Below are 20,130 nucleotides of genomic sequence, written 5' to 3'. Positions count from 1 at the left end.
CATGCTGATTTTTACACGCCCTCCCAGGAGACCCCTCCCCATCTTTTTCCCCTTGAGCCCCCTCCCCTGTTTTCCTCTTGAGACCCCTCCCCATTTTTATTTCCTCCCCCACCCATCTTTTATTTCCCCCTCCCCATTTTTTCCTTCCTCTTCCTCCTCCCTCATTTGGGGAGGTCCCCACGTGGGATTTCTGAAGGACCCCAGACTCATTTTATTTTCAGGGTTCCCTGCTGAGTGAAGGTTTGGGGTCCTCTGGGATCCATTTTTTCCCTTTTTTGACCCCCAAAATGTTTTTTTTTTACGGCCTCCAGGAGACCCCTCCCCATCTTTTACCCTTGAGACCCCTCCTCATCTTTTCCTTCCTCTTCCTCCCATTTTTTTCCTTCCTCTTCCTCCTCTTCCCTCATTGAAGGTGCTCCCCAAATTCATGGGGGATCTGGGGGGGGGTCCCTGGGAGAATTTGGTGTCTCTTGAGGACCCCAGACTCATTTTATTTTCAGGTTCTCCTGCTGAGTGAAGGTTTGGGGGTTCCTGAGGTTGAGGGGACCCCCGGGATCCCTTTTTTGGGGGATTTCTCCTTTTTTGGGTTTTTTTTCCCCGTTTTTTCGGGTTGGGGGGGGGGGGAGCCCCCGCTCAGGGATCGCCCCCGGCCCCGGGGGTCGCACGGGATGAATGAAAATAAAAGAATTTGAATAAAAAACGTCGCGAGTGAGACTTGGGGGGTTCGGAGCGGGGGATACCGGAGAGGAAACCGGGACCAAGGTCCGGGAACGGCGACGGTACCGGTACCGGGGGGGGTTACGGGGCTGAGTGGGGCGGGGGTCGCGGGTCTGGGGTTTGGATCAGGAACATGCCGGGGATCCCCACAGCGGAGGGAAAGGGAGATCCATCGCTCCCGGTGCGCTCCCGGTACCGAAATTCCCGTTCCCTCCTCCCGCCTACATCCCCCATCACTCCCCGCGCGCCGCTTCCGGTCTCACAACCCACCTCCTCTCGCGAGAGCCGCGTTGCACGCCGGGAGTTGCAGTCCGCAGGGGCGGGGCGGCGCAAGCCCCACCCTCATCCGGCGCTCCTCGCGCGGGGGCCGCCGGGAGTTGTAGTCCTGGGGGGCGGGGAGGACTCGCGTTCCCAGCGTGCCGCGCGCGGAGCCCGCGCTCTGCCCTGCTCGCGCCTCCGGCTCGCGGTCCCGGGGGCTCCCTCAGCGCCGGGCGGGGGGGGGGGGAAGCTCGAGCAGGCCCGGAGGGGCTCCGGGGGGGGGCTCGGCGGGGCTCCCACCATGTCGGGCGAGGAGGAGGCCAGCGAGCTCACCATCGCCGAGGACCTGGTGGTCACCAAGTACAAGATGGGGGGGGACATCGCCAACCGTGAGTGCTGGGCCGCGGCCGGGGGGGGGGCGCTGAGGGGGAAGCGCTGAGGGGGAAGCGCTGAGAGAGGGGGTGGGGGGAGAGAGCGGCCAGGCCGGGCCTGAGGGTGAGACCCCCCCCCGAGTGTGAGACCCCCGGGTTGGGGAGCGCTGTTTGGGGCTGGGGGGCGGCTGTGCCGGTGTGACCCCCCCCGCTCCACCCCCCGGTACGGCGGGAAGCTCCCGGTGCTCCCGGTGCTGGCGGGGCCCGGCCCAGCACGGCGGCCGCCGCCGCTGCCGGCACGTGGTACCGCGCCCCACGTGCACCGGGGGAGCGGGGCCGGGCCTGCCGCTCCCCCCCGGTGCTCCAAACCCCGCCGGTGCCGCTTTTGTTCATGTGTGACCCCCACCCGGTCCATCTCCGGTACCGGTGAAGGGGGGGGAGAGCACCGAGGTGGCGGCGGGGATGGGACGGGAGCGGGGGAGCCGCAGGTGGGGGGGCCTGGAGGGAACGGGGCTGCACCGGGAGCGGGGCTGTGCTGGGAATGGGGGCTCCGGGTCTGGGAATGGGGTACGGAACCGGTCTGGGGGTCCGGTTCTGGAAATGAGGGTCCGGTTCTGGGAATGGGGTACGGAACCGGTCTGGGGGTCCGGTACTGGGAATGGAATCCCGTACTGGGAATGAGGGTCCGGTTCTGGGAATGGGGTACGGAACCGGTCTGGGAGTCCGGTACTGGGAATGGGATCCCGAACCGGTCTGGGGATCCGGTACTGGGAATGAGGGTCCGGTTCTGGGAATGGGGTACGGAACCGGACTGGGGGTCCGGTTCTGGGAATGGGGTACGGAACCGGTCTGGGGATCCGGTACTGGGAATGAGGGTCCGGTTCTGGGAATGGGGTACGGAACCGGTCTGGGGATCCGGTACTGGGAATGGGATCCCGAACCGGTCTGGGGGTCCGGTTCTGGGAATGGGGTACCGAACCGGTCTGGGGCTCCTGTCCCGGTAATGTGGATCCAGCCCCGGTCAGGATGGGGGTTCTGTCCCGGGAACGGGGCTCCGGTTCTGGAAATTGGGTCCCGAGCCGGTCTGGGGGTCCTGTGCTAAGAACGGGGGTCCGGTTCTGGGAACAGGCTCCGGTTCTGGAAATTGGGTCCCGAACCGGTCTGGGAGTCCTGTCCCGGTAATGTGGACCCAGCCCCAAGAATGGGGGTCCTGTCCCGGTTAGAACAGCGCCCGGTTCTGGGAATGGGATCCAGCCCCGGGTACGGGATCCCGAACCGGTCTGGGTGTCCTGTTCCAATAATGTTTATCCAGCCCCGGTAACGGGGGTCCGGTTCTGGGAATGGGGTCCCGAACCGGTCTGGGGGTCCTGTCCCGGTAATGTGGATCCAGCCCCGAGAATGGGGGTCCTGTCCCGGTTAGAACGGGGGTCCTGTCCCGGTAATGTGGATCCAGTCCCGGTCAGAACGGGGGTCCAGTCCTGGGAACGGGGTCCCGAACTGGTCTGGGGGTCCTGTCCCAATAATGTTTATCCAGCCCCGGTAACGGGGGTCCTGTCCCAGGAACAGGGTCCGGTTCTGGGAATGGGGTCCCGAACCGGTCTGGGGGTTCTGTCCCGGTCAGAACGGGGGTTCAGTCCCGGGAACGGGGTCCCGAACTGATCTGGGGGTCCTGTCCCAATAACCAGCCCCGGTACCGGGGGTCCTGTCCCAGGAACAGGGTCCGGTTCTGGCAATGGGGTCCCGGTACCGGGGCTCCCCTCCTTTCCTCTCCCGGTTTTATTTTCCCCCCTTTCCCGGCCGTTGCCGTGTCCCGGCGCCGGGAGCCGCCCGGACCGGTTCCGCGGGGCTCCCCCGGTGCTCCCGGGATTCCCTTCGGGAAGGGAGGGAATGGAGGAGCCGCGGAAGTTTGGCCGCCTCCCTTCCCCGGGGGGGAAAGGCAGCTCCGAGCAGGTTGGGAAGAGAAAACACGCACAGAAAAGGTAAAAAAAAACCCAAAAAAACCCCAAAAAAACCCCCAAAAAAACTCACAAAAAGAGCAAACACACACACAAAAAAGGTAAAAAAAAACCCCAAAAAAACCCCAAAAAAACCCCACAAAAAACCCCACAAAAAGAGCAAACACACACACAAAAAAGGTAAAAAATAACCCCAAAAAATCCCCAAAAAACCCCAAAAAGAGCAAACACACACACAAAAAAGGTAAAAAAAAACCCCCAAAAAATCCCAAAAAAACCCCAAAAAAAACCCCAAAAAAACCCCCAAAAAAACCCACAAAAAACCCCACAAAAAGAGCAAACACACACAAAAAATCCTGCAAAAAAAACCCCAAAAAAACCCAAAAAAACCCCCAAAAAACCCCACAAAAAACCCCACAAAAAGAGCAAACACACACACAAAAAAGGTAAAAAAAAACCCCAAAAATCCCCAAAAAAACCCAAAAAAACCCCAAAAAAACCCACAAAAAACCCCACAAAAAGAGCAAACACACACACAAAAAAGGAAAAAAAAATCCCCAAAAAATTCCCAAAAAAACCCACAAAAAGAGCAAACACACACACAAAAAATCCTGCAAAAAAACCCCCCAAAAATGCTAAAAAAACCCCCAAAAAAAAACCCCAAAAAACCCCACAAAAAACCCCACAAAAAGAGCAAACACACACACAAAAAAGGTAAAAAATAACCCCCAAAAAAACCCCAAAAAAACCCACAAAAAACCCCACAAAAAGAGCAAATACACACAAAAAAAATCCTGCAAAAAAACCCCCAAAAATCCCAAAAAAACCCCACAAAAAACCCACAAAAAGAGCAAACACACACACAAAAAAGGTAAAAAAAAACCCCAAAAAACTCACAAAAAAACCCACAAAAAGAGCAAACACACACACAAAAAAGGTAAAAAAAATATCCCCAAAAGTCCCAAAAAAAACCCACAAAAAAACCCACAAAAAGAGCAAACACACACAAAAAAAAGGTAAAAAAAATCCCTAAAAAACTCCCAAAAAACCCCACAAAAAGAGCAAACACACACACAAAAAATCCTGCAAAAAAACCCCTTCCAGCTGTTGGATTTTAGGGATAAAAAATTCCTTAACTCCCTAAAAAACAATGGGAAGGAGAGAAGAATTCCAGGAGTTCCTCTCATCTGATTCCTTGGAATGCTCAGAGGGTTTTTCCCCTTTATCTCCTTTTTTTAAAATTATTTTTGTTCCTCTGATTCCTTGGAATGTTCTGAGTTTTTTCCCCCTTTATCTCCTTTTTTTTTATTATTTTTTTTTTTTCCCTTTTCCCTGTTTGTTTTATTTTCCCTCCGTGTCCTGCTGGTTCTTATCAGGAATGTTTTATCCTGGCTTTGAAATATTCCCAACTTTCCCATGGAAAAGTGTTGGGATCTGAAGGCCTCACACAGGTGATGGTGCCCAGAAAGTTTTGGGATCCAATTCCAAAATCCCAGAATATTTTGGGATCCAATTCCAAAATCCCAGAATATTTTAGGATCCAATTCCAAAATCCCAGAAAGTTTTAGGATCCAATTCCAAAATCCCAGAATGTTTTGGGATCCAATTCCAAAACCCCAGAAAGTTTCGGGATCCAATTCCAAAATCCCAGAAAGTTTTGGGATCCAATTCCAAAATCCAGAAAGTTTTGGGATCCAATTCCAAAATCCAAGAAAGTTTTGGGATCCAATTCCAAAACCCCAAAATATTTTAGGGTCCAATTCCAAAATCCCAGAATGTTTTGGGATCCAATTCCAAAACCCCAGAAAGTTTCGGGATCCAATTCCAAAATCCCAGAAAGTTTTGGGATCCAATTCCAGCATCCCAAAATATTTTAGGGTCCAATTCCAAAATCCCAGAATGTTTTGGGATCCAATTCCAAAATCCCAGAAGGTTTTGGGATCCAATTCCAAGATCCCAGAATATTTTGGAATCCCTTTCCAAGATCCCAGAATATTTTAGGATCCAATTCCAAAATCCCAGAATATTTTAGGATCCAATTCCAAAATCCCAGAAGGTTTCGGGATCCAATTCCAAAATCCCAGAATATTTTAGGATCCAATTCCAAAACCCCAGAATGTTTTGGGATCCCTTTCCAGGATCTCAGAATATTTTGGGATCCAATTCCAGGATCCCATTCCAGTATCCCAAAATATTCCAGAATCCCATTCCAAGATCCAGAACATTTTGGGATCCCAAAATGTTTTGGCCTCCCATTCCTGAATCCCAGAAAGTTTTGGGATCCAATTCCAGAATCCCAGAATATTTTAGGAATCCCATTCCAAGATCCCAGAACATTTTGGGATCCAATTCCAAAATCCCAGAATGTTTTGGGATCCAATTCCAAAATCCCAGAAGGTTTTGGGATCCAATTCCAAGATCCCAGAATATTTTGGAATCTCAGTTCCAGCATTCCAGAATATTTTAGGATTCAATTCCAGAATCCCCAAAAATTTTGGAATCCCTTTCCAAGATCCCAGAATATTTTAGGATCCTATTCCAACATCCCAGAACATTTTGGGATCCCATTCCAGGATCCCAGAATATTTTGGGACCCCAGAATATTTTGGAATCCCAATTCCAGGATCCCAGAATATTTTGGAATCCAAGTTCAGGATCCCAGAATATTTTAGGAATCCCATTCCAGGACCCCACAATATTTTAGGATTCCAGAATACTTTAGGATCCAATTCCAAGATCCCAGAATATTTTAGGATCCCATTCCAGCATCCAGAATATTTTGGTATCCAATTCCAGGATCCCAAAATATTTGGGAATCCCATTCCAGGATCCCACAATATTTTCTGACCCCAGAATATTTTGGAATCCCAATTCCAGGATCACAGAATATTTTGGAATCCCACTGCAGGACCCCAGAATATTTTGGGATCCCAATTCCAGAATCCCAAAATATTTGGGAATCCCATTCCAGGATCCCAGAACATTTTGGGACCCCAGAATATTTTGGAATCCCATTCCAGGACCCCAGAACATTTTGGGATCCCAAAATATTTTGTGGTCCCATTCCAAGATCCCAGAATGTTTTGAGATCCCATTCCAGCATTCCAGAATATTTTGGGATCCAATTCCAGAATCCCCAAAAATTTTGGGATCCCTTTCCAAGATCCCAGAATATTCCTGAATCCCATTCCAGGATCCCAGAATATTTTGGGATCTCAGAATATTTTGGTATCCAATTCCAGAATGCCCAAAAATTTTGGAATCCATTTCCAAGATCCAAGAATATTTTAGGATCCCATTCCAGGATCCCAGAATATTTTGGAATCTCAATTCCAAGACCCCAGAACATTTTGGGATCCCATTCCAAGATCCCAGAATATTTTGGGACCCCAGAATATTTTGGAATCCCAATTCCAGAATCCCCAAAAATTTTGGAATCCCTTTCCAGGATCCCAGAATATTTTGGAATCCAAGTTCAGGATCCCAGAATATTTTAGGAATCCCTTTCCAAGATCCAAGAATATTTTAGGATCCTTTTCCACCATCCCAGAACATGTTGGGACCCCAGAATATTTTGGAATCCCAATTCCAGGATCCCAAAATATTTGGGAATCCCATTTCAGGATCCCAAAATATTTTGGGATCCAATTCCAAAATCCCAGAAAGTTTTGGGATCCAATTCCAGCATCCCAAAATATTTTAGGATCCAATTCCAAGATCCCAGAATATTTTGGAATCTCAGTTCCAGCATTCCAGAATATTTTAGGATACAATTCCAGAATCCCCAAAAATTTTGGAATCCTTTTCCAAGATCCCAGAATATTTTAGAATCCCATTCCAGCATCCCAGAATATTTTAGGAATCCCATTCCAGGACCCCAGAACATTTTGGGACCCCAGAATATTTTGGAATCCCAATTCCAGGATCCCAGAATATTTTAGGATCCAATTCCAAGATCCCAGAACATTTTGGGATCCCATTCCAGGATCCCTTTCCAGGATCCCAGAATATTTTGGGATCCAATTCCAGAATCCCCAAAAATTTAGGAATCCCATTCCACCATCCCAGAATATTTTAGGAATCCCATTCCAAGACCCCAGAATATTTTGGAATCCCAGTTCCAGGATCCCAGAATATTTTAGGAATTCTAGTCCCAGATCCCAGAACATTTTGGGATCCAATTCCAGAATCCCAGAATATTTTAGGAATCCCATTCCAAGATCCCAGAATATTTTGGGACCCCAGAATATTTTGGAATCCAAGTTCAGGATCCCAGAATATTTTAGAAATCCCATTCCAAGATCCCAGAATATTTTGAGATATCCAAATATTTTAGGATCCAATTCCAGAATCCCAAAATATTTGGGAATCCCATTCCAGGATCCCAGAATATTTTAGGATCCAATTCTAAGATCCCAGAATATTTTAGGATCCAATTCCAGAATACCCAAAAATTTTGGAATCCCTTTCCAGGATCCCAGAATATTTTGGGATCCAATTCCAGGATCCCAGAATATTTTAGGAATCCCATTCCAAGATCCCAGAACATTTTGGGATATCAGAATATTTTAGGATCCCATTCCAGCATCCCAGAATATTTTGGAATCCCAATTCCAGGATCCCAGAATATTTTGGAATCCAATTCCAGAATCCCCAAAAATTTTGGAATCCCTTTCCAAGATCCCAGAATATTTTAGGATCCAATTCCAAGATCCCAGAATATTTTAGGAATCCTAGTCAGGATCCCAGAATATTTTAGGAATCCCATTCCAAGATCCCAGAATATTTAGGATCCCATTCCAGCATCCCAGAACATTTGGGAATCCATTCTAGGATCCCAGAATATTTTAGGATCCAATTCCAGGATCCCAGAATATTTGGGACCCCAGAATATTTAGGAATCCCTTTCCAGCATCCCAGAATATTTTAGGAATCCCATTCCAAGATCCCAGAACACTTTGGGATATCCAAATATTTCGGGATCAGCATTGGAAGCTGGATGAGATCCGGGGCCAGCTGGAATTCCTGCTGGATTCTTTTGGGAATAATTTATTTTAGGAAAATAAATCTGAAAACTTTGGGAGTGGAGCATTCCCCAAACACCCCGGGGCATTGGGGCGGCCTTGGATGTGTCCTGGTCATTCCCAAACCTGTTCCTGAAAATTCCTTGGAAAATTGGGATTTTGATGTGTCCCGGTCATTCCCAAACCTGTTCCTGTGGATTCCTTGGAAAATTGGGGCTTTGATGTGTCCTGGTCATTCCCAAACCTGTTCCTGAAAATTCCTTGGAAAATTGGGACTTTGATGTGTCCTGGTCATTCCCAAACCTGTTCCTGAAAATTCCTTGGAAAATTGGGACCCTGTTCCTGTGGATTCCTTGGAAAATTGGGATTTTGATGTGTCCCGGTCATTCCCAAACCTGTTCCTGAAAATTCCTTGGAAAATTGGGGCTTTGATGTGTCCTGGTCATTCCCAAACCTGTTCCTGAAAATTCCTTGGAAAATTGGGGCTTTGATGTGTCCTGGTCATTCCCAAACCTGTTCCTGAAAATTCCTTGGAAAATTGGGACCCTGTTCCTGAAAATTCCTTGGAAAATTGGGGCTTTGATGTGTCCCAGTCATTCCCAAACCTGTTCCTGTCTGAATCCTGCTGAATGGAATTTGTGATGTGTCCCTCATTCCCAAAACCTATCCAGGGTCGAACATCCTCCTGATGAATTTGGAATTTCCCTCTTCCAAAAATATAAAATAGTATTATATAATATAATTTATTTATATTTATTTATATAGATTTATTTATTTATATTTATAAATATATTTATATATTTATTTATATAGATTATTTATATAGATGGGATATATAGGAAGGAATGGAAATGTTAAAAATGAGTGAAAATGAAATTTTGGGATTTCCTGGGTGTGGGAAAGGTCGGGAATGGGATTTGAGGTGTTGGGGTTTGGGGTTGTGGAGGCATGAAAGGGATGGGAACCCCATAAATGGGTGGGAACCCCATAAATGCATGGAAACCCCATAAATGGATGGAAACCCCATAAATGGATGGAAAAAATGGATGAAAATCCCATAAATGGATGGAAAAAATGGATGGGAACCCCATAAATGGATGGGAACCCCATAGAAAAACCCATGGAATGGATGAAAATCCCATAAATGGATGGAACATAAAGTGGATGAAAAAATGCATGGAAACCCATAAAATGGATGGGAACCCCATGGAATGGATGGAAACCCCATAAAATGGATGGGAACCCCATAAATGGATGGAAAAAATGGATGGGAACCCCATAAATGGATGGAAACCCCATAAATGGATGGGAACCCCATAAATGGATGGGAACCCCATAAATGGATGGGAACCCCATAAATGGATGGGAACCCCATAAATGGATGATAATGGATGGAACCCCATAATGGATGGAGAACACCCCATAAATGGATGGGAACCCCATGGAATGGATTGGAACCCCATAAAGTGGATGGATAAATGGATGGAAACCCCATAAAATGGATGGGAACCCCATGGAATGGATGGGAACCCCATAAATGGATGGAAACCCCATAAATGGATGGAAACCCCATAAATAGATGGGAACCCCATAAATGGGTGGAAAAAATAGATGGAAACCCCTTGAAATGGATGGGAAAAATGGATGATAACCCCATAAATGGATGGGAACCCCATAAATGGATGGGAACCCCATAAATGGAGGGAACCCATAAATGATGGGAAAAAATGGATGATAAACCATAATGATGGGAATCCCATAAATGGATGGGAACCCCATAAAATGGATGGGAAAAATGGATGATAACCCCATAAATGGATGGAAAAAATGGATGGGAACCCCATAAATGGATGGGAACCCCATAAATGGGTGGGAACCCCATGAAATGGATGGGAACCCCATAAATGGATGGAAACCCCATAAATGGATGGAAACCCCATGGAATGGGTGGAAACCCCATAAATGGATGGGAACCCCATTAAATTGATGAAAACCCAATGAAATGGATGGAAACCCCATAAATGGATGGGAACCCCATAAATGGATTGAAAAAATAGATGGGAACCCCATAAATGGATGGGAACCGCATAAAAATGGATGGAAAAAATGGATGATAATCCCATAAATGGATGGGAAAAATGGATGGGAATCCCATAAATGGATGGAAACCCCATAAATGGATGGAAACCCCATAAAATAGGTGGAAACCTCATGAGATGGATGGAAACCCCAACCCCATAAATGGATGGGAACCCCATAAATGGATGGGAAAAATGGATGAAAATCCCATAAATGGATGGAAAAAAATGGATGATAACCCCATAAATGGATGGGAACCCCATAAATGGATGGAAAAAATGCATGGGAACCCCATAAATTGGTGGAAACCCATAAATGGATGGGAACCCCATAAATGTGTGGGAACCCCATAAAATAGATGGAACCCAATGAAAATGGGTGGAAAATAATGGATGGGAACCCCATTAAATTGATGGAAACCCCATAAATAGATGGAAACCCCATGGAATGGATGGAAGAAATGGATAGGAACCCCATAAATGGATGGGAAAAATGGATGGGAGCCCCATAAATGGATGGGAACCCCATAAAATTGGTGAAAACCCCATAAATGGATGGGAGCCCCATGGAATGGATGGGAACCCCATAAATGGATGGGAACCATGGATGGAAACCCCATAAATGGATGGAAACCCCATAAATGGATGGAAACCCCATAAATGGATGGGAACCCCATGGAATGGATGGAAACCCCATAAATGGATGGAAACCCCATAAATGGATGGGAACCCCATAAATGGATGGAAAAAATGGATGGGAACCCCATAAATGGATGGGAACCCCATAAATTGGATGGATAAATGGATGGAAACCCATAAATGGATGGGAACCTATGAATGGATTGGAACCCCATAAATGGATGAAAATGGATGGGAACCCCATAAATAGATGGAAAAATGGATGGGAACCCCATAAATGGATGGAAACCCCATGGAATGGATGGAAGAAATGGATGGGAACCCCATAAAATGGATGGAAAAAATGGATGGAAACCCCATAAATGGATGGAAAAGGATGAACCCCACAAACAGATGAAAACCCCATAAATGTTCTTTATTTTGGTTGCAGGGGTGCTCCGTGCCGTGCTGGAGGCCGCGGCCGCCGGCGCCTCCGTGCTGTGCCTGTGCGAGAAGGGCGACGCCCTGATCATGGAGGAGACGGGCAAAATCTTCAAGAAGGAAAAGGAAATGAAGAAAGGTGAGGGAATCACAAATTCCTTGGGTTTCCTCTTGGATTTTAATCCCAAATCCTCCCTGCTGTGCCTCAGGTTTTTGTTATTCCAATAATTCCATGTGGGAGGGTTTGGGATACTGGGTGGGATGGAGATTTAGGGTCACCAAATGGAGATTTAAGGTCCCCAAATGGAGATTTAAGGTCCCCAAATGGGAATTTAAGGTCCCCAAATGAGGATTTAAGGTCCCCAAATGGGGATTTAAGGTCCCTAAATCCCAAAATTTGAGGTTCTGGGAGTAGATTTAGGTAGAATATCAGGAAGAAATTCCTCTCTGGAATGTGCTAGAATGGAATTTGAGTGACCCAGGCTGGGTTGGAGCAGCCCAGAATAGGGAAAGGTGTCCCAGGAGGGTGGAATGGGGATTTAAGGTCCCCAAATGGAGATTTAAGGTCCCCAAATGGGGATTTAAGGTCCCCAAATGAGGATTTAAGGTCCCCAAATGGAGATTTAAGGTCCCCAAATGGAGATTTAAGGTCCCCAAATGGAGATTTAAGGTCCCCAAATGGGGATTTAAGGTCCCCAAAATCCCAAAATTGGAGGTGCTGGGAGTCACTGGAATGGATTTCCCATCCCTGTGAGTGACCCAGGCCAGCCTGGGATGGGTGAAGTTGTCCCAAGAGGGTGAAATGGAGATTTAAAGACCCCAAAATCCTAAAATTGGAGGTGCTGGGAGTAGATTTAGGTGGGATATCTGAAGAAATTCCTCCCTGGAATGTTCCAGAATGGAATTTGAGTGACCCAGGCCAGGCTGGGATGGAGATTTAAGGTCCCCAAATGGGAATTTAAGGTCCCCAAATGAGGATTTAAGGTCCCCAAATGGGAATTTAAGGTCCCCAAATGGAGATTTAAAGACCCCAAATGGGAATTTAAGGTCCCCAAAATCCCAAAATTTGAGGTTCTGGAAGGAGATTTAGGTGGAATATTGGGAAGAAATTCCTCTCTGGAATGTGCTGGGATGGAATTCCCATCCCTGCAAACATCCCAGGCTGGACTGGACCAGCCCAGAATAGGGAAAGTTGTCCCAAGAGGGTGGGATGGGGATTTAAGGTCCCCAAATCCCAAAATTTGAGGTTCTGGAAGTAGATTTACGTGGAATATCAGGAAGAAATTCCTCTCTGGAATGTTCCAGAATGGAATTTGAGTGACCCAGGCCAGGCTGGGATGGAGATTTAAGGTCCCCAAATGGGGATTTAAGGTCCCCAAAATCCCAAAATTGGAGGTGCTGGAAGTAGATTTAGGTGGAATATCAGGAAGAAATTCCTCTCTGGAATGTGCTGGAATGGAATTCTCATCCTGCAAATTATCCCAAGCCAGCCTGGGATGGGGAAAGGTGTCCCAGGAGGATGGAATGGAGATTTAAAGTCCCCAAATGGAGATTTAAGGTCCCCAAATGGGAATTTAAGGTCCCCAAATGGAGATTTAAGGTCCCCAAATGGAGATTTAAGGTCCCCAAATGGGGATTTAAGGTCCCCAAATGGGGATTTAAAGTCCCCAAATGAGGATTTAAGGTCCCCAAATGGGGATTTAAGGTCCCCAAATGGGGATTTAAAGTCCCCAAATGAGGATTTAAGGTCCCCAAATGAGGATTTAAGGTCCCCAAATGGGGATTTAAAGTCCCCAAATGGAGATTTAAGGTCCCCAAATTGAGGTTTAAAGTCCCCAAATGGGAACTTAAGGTGCCCAAATAGAGATTTAAGGTCCCCAAATGGGGATTTAAGGTCCCCAAATGGGGATTTAAGGTCCCCAAATGGGGATTTAAGGTCCCCAAATGAGGATTTAAGGTCCCCAAATGGGGATTTAAGGTCCCCAAATGGGGATTTAAAGTCCTAAAATGGGAATTTAAGGTCCCCAAATGGAGATTTAAAGTCCCCAAATGGAGATTTAAGGTCCCCAAATGGGGATTTAAGGTCCCCAAATGGAGATTTAAGGTCCCCAAATCCCAAAATTTGAGGTTCTGGGAGCAGATTTAGGTGGGATATCTGAAGAAATTCCTCCCTGGAATGTTCCAGAATGGAATTGGAGTGACCCAGGCCAGCCTGGGATGGGTGAAGTTGTCCCTAGAGGGTGAAATGAAGATTTAAAGACCCCAAATGGGAATTTAAAGTCCCCAAATGGAGATTTAAGGTCCCCAAATGGGGATTTAAGGTCCCCAAATGGGGATTTAAGGTCCCCAAATGGAGATTTAAGGTCCCCAAATGGGGATTTAAGGTCCCCAAATGGGGATTTAAGGTCCCCAAATGGAGATTTAAAGTCCCCAAATGGAGATTTAAAGTCCCCAAATGGGAATTTAAGGTCCCCAAATGGGGATTTAAGGTCCCCAAAATCCCAAAATTGGAGGTGCTGGGAGTCACTGGAATGGATTTCCCATCCCTGTGAGTGACCCAGGCTGGGTTGGGATGGGTGAAGTTGTCCCAGGAAGGTGGAATGGAGATTTAAAGTCCTAAAATGGGAATTTAAGGTCCCCAAATGGGGATTTAAGGTCCCCAAATGGGGATTTAAGGTCCCCAAATGGGGATTTAAGGTCCCCAAATGAGGATTTAAGGTCCCCAAATGGGAATTTAAGGTCCCCAAATGGAGATTTAAGGTCCCCAAATGGGGATTTAAGGTCCCCAAATGGGAATTTAAGGTCCCCAAATGGGGATTTAAGGTCCCCAAATGGGAATTTAAGGTCCCCAAATGGAGATTTAAGGTCCCCAAATGGGGATTTAAGGTCCCCAAATGGAGATTTAAGGTCCCCAAATGGGGATTTAAGGTCCCCAAATCCCAAAATTTGAGGTTCTGGGAGTAGATTTAGGTGGGATATTGGGAAGAAATTCCTCCCTGGAAGGTTCCAGAATGGAATTTGAGTGACCCAGGCTGGGTTGGGATGGGGAAAGGGGTCCCAGGAGGGGGGAATGGAAATTTAAAGACCCCAAATGGGGATTTAAGGTCCCCAAATGAGGATTTAAGGTCCCCAAATGGGGATTTAAGGTCCCCAAATGGAGATTTAAGGTCCCCAAATGAGGATTTAAGGTCCCCAAATGAGGATTTAAGGTCCCCAAATGGGGATTTAAGGTCCCCAAATCCCAAAATTGGAGGTGCTGGAAGTCACTGGAATGGATTTCCCATCCCTGTGAGTGACCCAGGCCAGCCTGGGATGGGGAAAGGTGTCCCAGGAGGATGGAATTGAGATTTAAAGACCCCAAAATCCCAAAATTTGAGGTTCTGGGAGTAGATTTAGGTGGGATATCTGAAGAAATTCCTCCCTGGAATGTTCCAGAATGGAATTGGAGTGACCCAGGCCAGCCTGGGATGGAGATTTAAGGTCCCCAAATGGGGATTTAAGGTCCCCAAATGGGGATTTAAGGTCCCCAAATGGGGATTTAAGGTCCCCAAATGGGGATTTAAGGTCCCCAAATGGGGATTTAAGGTCCCCAAATGGGGATTTAAGGTCCCCAAATGGAGATTTAAGGTCCCCAAATGGAGATTTAAGGTCCCCAAATGGAGATTTAAAGACCCCAAATGGAGATTTAAGGTCCCCAAATGGGGATTTAAGGTCCCCAAATGGAGATTTAAGGTCCCCAAATGGGGATTTAAGGTCCCCAAATGAGGATTTAAGGTCCCCAAATGGAGATTTAAAGTCCCCAAATGAGGATTTAAGGTCCCCAAATGGGATTTAAAGTCCCCAAATGGAGATTTAAAGTCCTAAAATGGGAATTTAAGGTCCCCAAATGGAGATTTAAGGTCCCCAAATGGAGATTTAAGGTCCCCAAATGAGGATTTAAGGTCCCCAAATGGAGATTTAAAGTCCCCAAATGAGGATTTAAGGTCCCCAAATGAGGATTTAAAGTCCTAAAATGGGAATTTAAGGTCCCCAAATGGAGATTTAAAGTCCCCAAATGGGAATTTAAGGTCCCCAAATGGGGATTTAAGGTCCCCAAATGAGGATTTAAGGTCCCCAAATGGGAATTTAAGGTCCCCAAATGGGGATTTAAAGACCCCAAATGGAGATTTAAGGTCCCCAAATGGGGATTTAAGGTCCCCAAATGGAGATTTAAGGTTCCCAAATGGGGATTTAAGGTCCCCAAATCCCAAAATTGGAGGTGCTGGAAGTCACTGGAATGGATTTCCCATCCCTGTGAGTGACCCAGGCCAGCCTGGGATGGGGAAAGGGGTCCCAAGAGGGTGAAATGAAGATTTAAAGACCCCAAATGGGGATTTAAGGTCCCCAAATGGAGATTTAAGGTCCCCAAATGGAGATTTAAGGTCCCCAAATGGAGATTTAAAGTCCCCAAATGGGAATTTAAGGTCCCCAAATGAGGATTTAAGGTCCCCAAATGAGGATTTAAGGTCCCCAAATGGGGATTTAAGGTCCCCAAATGAGGATTTAAGGTGCCCAAATGGAGATTTAAAGTCCTCAAATGAGGATTTAAGGTCCATAAATGAGGTTTTAAGGTCCCCAAATGGAGATTTAAGGTCCCCAAATGAGGATTTAAGGTCCCCAAATGGAGATTTAAAGTCCCCAAATGGGGATTTAAGGTCCCCAAATGAGGATTTAAGGTCCCCAAATGGGGATTTAAGGTCCCCAAATGAGGATTTAAAGTCCCCAAATGGGGATTTAAGGTCCCCAAATGGAGATTTAAGGTCCCCAAATGGGAATTTAAGGTCCCCAAATGAGGATTTAAGGTCCCCAAATGGAGATTTAAGGTCCCCAAATGGAGATTTAAGGTCCCCAAATGAGGATTTAAGGTCCCCAAATGGGAATTTAAGGTCCCAAAATCCCAAATTCCTGATTTTTTTCCCGTTTTTCTCCTCAGGAATCGCCTTCCCCACCAGTATCTCCGTCAATAACTGCGTCTGTCACTTCTCCCCGCTCAAGAGCGACCAGGATTACATCCTGAAAAACGGGGATCTGGTCAAAATGTGAGTGCCAGGAAAATCCCAAATTCCCATGAAAATCCCAAATTTCCACCAATGAAATCCCAAAATTATCCAAGGTTCTGTCAGCCCACCCCGGGGTTTTAGTACAGAATTAATTGTGTGTTAATTAAAGGGTAATAATGAGCCTGGGGGGCAGCGTTGGGTGTGCTGGGGTCTGGTTGGAATTGCTGGGATTCCTGGGATTGATGGAATTGATGGAATTCATGGAATTGATGGAATGGCTGGAATGTCTGGAATTGATGGAATGGATGGAATGGCTGGAATGTCTGGAATTTTTGGTATTGATGGAATTCCTGGAATTGATGGAATGGATGGAATTGCTGGAATGGCTGGAATTCCTGGAATGGTTGGAATGGCTGGAATTGATGGAATTTCTGGAATTGCTGGAATTGATGGAATGGCTGGAATGGCTGGAATTGATGGAATTGCTGGAATGTCTGGGATTCATGGAATGGCTGGAATGGATGGAATTGATGGAATGGCTGGAATTCCTGGAATTGTTGGAATTCCTGGAATTGCTGGATTGGCTGGAATTGATGGAATTGTTGGAATTTCTGGAATTGATGGAATTCCTGGAATTCCTGGAATGGCCGGAATGGAAGGAATGGCTGGAATTTTTGGGATTGCTGGAATGGATGGAATGTCTGGAATTGCTGGAATGGCTGGAATTTCTGGAATGGCTGGAATTGTTGGAATTCCTGGAATTCCTGGAATTGATGGAATGTCTGGAATTGCTGGAATTGCTGGAATTTCTGGAATGGATGGAATTGCTGGAAGGTCTGGAATTGATGGAATTGATGGAATGTCTGGAATTGCTGGAATTTCTGGGATGGCTGGAATTCCTGGAATGGATGGAATTGCTGGATTGGCTGGAATTGATGGAATGGCTGGAATTCCTGGAATTGATGGAATTGCTGGAATTCCTGGAATTGTTGGAATTCCTGGAATGTCTGGAATTGATGGAATGGCTGGAATTGCTGGAATTTCTGGAATTGATGGAAATTCCTGGAATTCCAGAAATTCCTGGAATTGCTTTAATTGATGGGATTGCTGGAATTGATGGAATGGCTGGAATGTCTGGAATTGCTTGGAATTTCTGGAATTCTTGGAATTGCTGGAATTCCTGGGATGGATGGAATTCCTGGAATTGATGGAATGGCTGGAATTGATGGAATTGCTGGAATTGATGGAATTGATGGAATTCCTGGAATGGCTGGAATTGCTGGAATGGCTGGAATTGCTGGAATGGCTGGAATTGATGGAATGGCTGGAATTGATGGAATTGATGGAATTCCTGGAATTGATGGAGTTGCTGGAATTCCTGGGATGTCTGGATTTGCTGGAATTTTTGGTATTGCTGGAATTTCTGGAATACCTGGAATTCCGGGAATTGCTGGAATGGCTGGAATTTCTGGAATGGCTGGAATTCCTGTAATTGATGGAATGGATGGAATTCCTGGAATTTCTGGGATTGCTGGAATTGATGGAATTTCTGGAATGGCTGGAATTTTTGGAATTCCTGGAATTGTTGGAATTCCTGGAATGGCTGGAATGGATGGAATTCCTGGAATTGCTGGAATGTCTGTAATTTCTGGAATGTCTGGAATTGCTGGAATGGCTGGAATTGATAGAATGTTTGGAATGTCTGGAATTCCTGGAATTGATGGAATGTCTGGAATTGATGGAATTTCTGGAATTCCTGGAATTGATGGAATGTCTGGATGGAATTGCTGGAAGGTCTGGAATTGATGGAATTGATGGAATGTCTGGAATTGCTGGAATGTCTGGAATTCCTGGAATTGATGGAATGTCTGGAATTGATGGAATTCCTGGAATGGCTGGAATTGTTGGAATTGCTGGAATTCCTGTAATGGATGGAATGGCTGGAATTGATGGAATTCATGGAATGCGTGGAATTTCTGGGATTGCTGGAATTTCTGGAATTGATGGAATGGCTGGGATTGATGGAATTCCTGGAATTGATGGAATGGATGGAATTGATGGAATGGATGGAATTCCTGGAATTGCTGGAATTGCTGGAATGGCTGGAATTGATGGAATTCCTGGAATTGCTGGAATTTCTGGAATGGCTGGAATTGCTGGAATTTCTGGGGTTGATGGAATTGCTGGAAAGGCTGGAATTCCTGGAGTGTCTGGAATTTTTGGTATTGATGGAATGTCTGGAATTTCTGGAATGGCTGGAATTTTTGGAATTCCTGGAATTCCTGGAATTGATGGAATGGCTGGAATTGCTGGAATTGCTGGAATTCCTGGAATGGCTGGAATTTCTGGAATGGCTGGAATTGATGGAATTTCTGGGATTGCTGGAATGGCTGGAAATTCTGGAATTGATGGAATGTCTGGAATTGCTGGAATTCCTGGAATTGCTGGAATTTCTGGAATTGCTGGAATGGCTGGAATTGTTGGAATTCTTGGAATGTCTGGAATTGATGGAATTGCTGGAATTTCTGGAATTCCTGGAATGTCTGGAATTTTTGGTATTGATGGAATTTCTGGAATTCCAGGAATGGCTGGAATGGATGGAATTGCTGGAATTTCTGGAATTGATGGAATGGATGGAATGGCTGGAATTGCTGGAATTGCTGGAATGGCTGGAATTGATGGAATGGCTGGAATTGATGGAATTCCTGGAATTTCTGGAATGGATGGAATTCCTGGAGTTTCTGGAATTTTTGGTATTGATGGAATTCCTGGAATTGCTGGAATGCCTGGAATTGCTGGAATGCCTGGAATTGATGGAATTCCTGGAATTGATGGAATTCCTGGAATGGCTGGAATTGATGGAATTGCTGGAATTGCTGGAATTCCTGGAATTGATGGAATTGCTGGAATTGATGGAATTCCTGGAATTGATGGAATGGATGGAATGGATGGAATTGATGGAATTCCTGGAATTCCTGGAATGGCTGGAATTGATGGAATTCCTGGAATTGCTGGAATTGTTGGAATTCCTGGAATGGCTGGAATTGCTGGAATGGCTGGAATTGATGGAATTGCTGGAATTGCTGGAATGGCTGGAATGGCTGGAATGTCTGGAATGGATGGAATTCCTGGAATGGCTGGAATTGATGGAATTCCTGGAATGGCTGGAATTGCTGGAATTGCTGGAATTGATGGAATGGCTGGAATTGATGGAATTTCTGGAATTCCTGGAATGGATGGAATTCCTGGAATGGCTGGAATTCCTGGAATTGTTGGAATGGCTGGAATGTCTGGAATTGCTTGGAATTTCTGGAATGGCTGGAATGTCTGGGATTGCTGGAATGGCTAGAAATTCTGGAATTGATGGAATTTCTGGAATTCCTGGAATTGATGGAATTGCTGGAATTGCTGGAATTCCTGGAATTCCTGGAATGGATGGAATGGCTGGAATTCCTGGGATTGCTGGAATTGATGGAATTTCTGGAATGTCTGGAATTGTTGGAATGGCTGGAATTGCTGGAATTGATGGAATTCCTGGAATACCTGGAATTGCTGGAATGTCTGGAATTTCTGGAATGTCTGGAATTTCTGGAATGTCTGGAATTGTTGGAATGGCTGGAATTGCTGGA

At 46.0% G+C, this 20,130-nt stretch overlaps 1 protein-coding gene across 1 annotated transcript in view; it reads left to right on the top strand.

Annotated features, from left to right (window-relative positions):
- Positions 1 to 1,227: 1,227 nt before the first annotated feature.
- Positions 1,228 to 20,130, top strand: part of PA2G4 (proliferation-associated 2G4) — a 34,444-nt gene continuing 15,541 nt past the window's right edge. The window contains exons 1-3 of the mRNA XM_064734991.1: positions 1,228 to 1,364; positions 11,473 to 11,601; positions 16,435 to 16,540. Of these exons, the coding sequence (XP_064591061.1) occupies positions 1,277 to 1,364; positions 11,473 to 11,601; positions 16,435 to 16,540 (323 nt within the window). The 5' untranslated portion in view covers positions 1,228 to 1,276. The remainder of the gene's footprint in view (positions 1,365 to 11,472; positions 11,602 to 16,434; positions 16,541 to 20,130) is intronic.

Source organism: Zonotrichia leucophrys, chromosome 29, assembly GCF_028769735.1.
Source record: "Zonotrichia leucophrys gambelii isolate GWCS_2022_RI chromosome 29, RI_Zleu_2.0, whole genome shotgun sequence".
In the NCBI taxonomy this organism is placed as follows: domain Eukaryota; kingdom Metazoa; phylum Chordata; class Aves; order Passeriformes; family Passerellidae; genus Zonotrichia; species Zonotrichia leucophrys.
Note: the sequence above shows the minus strand (reverse complement) of the source record. Positions and strands in the feature narration are given on the sequence as shown.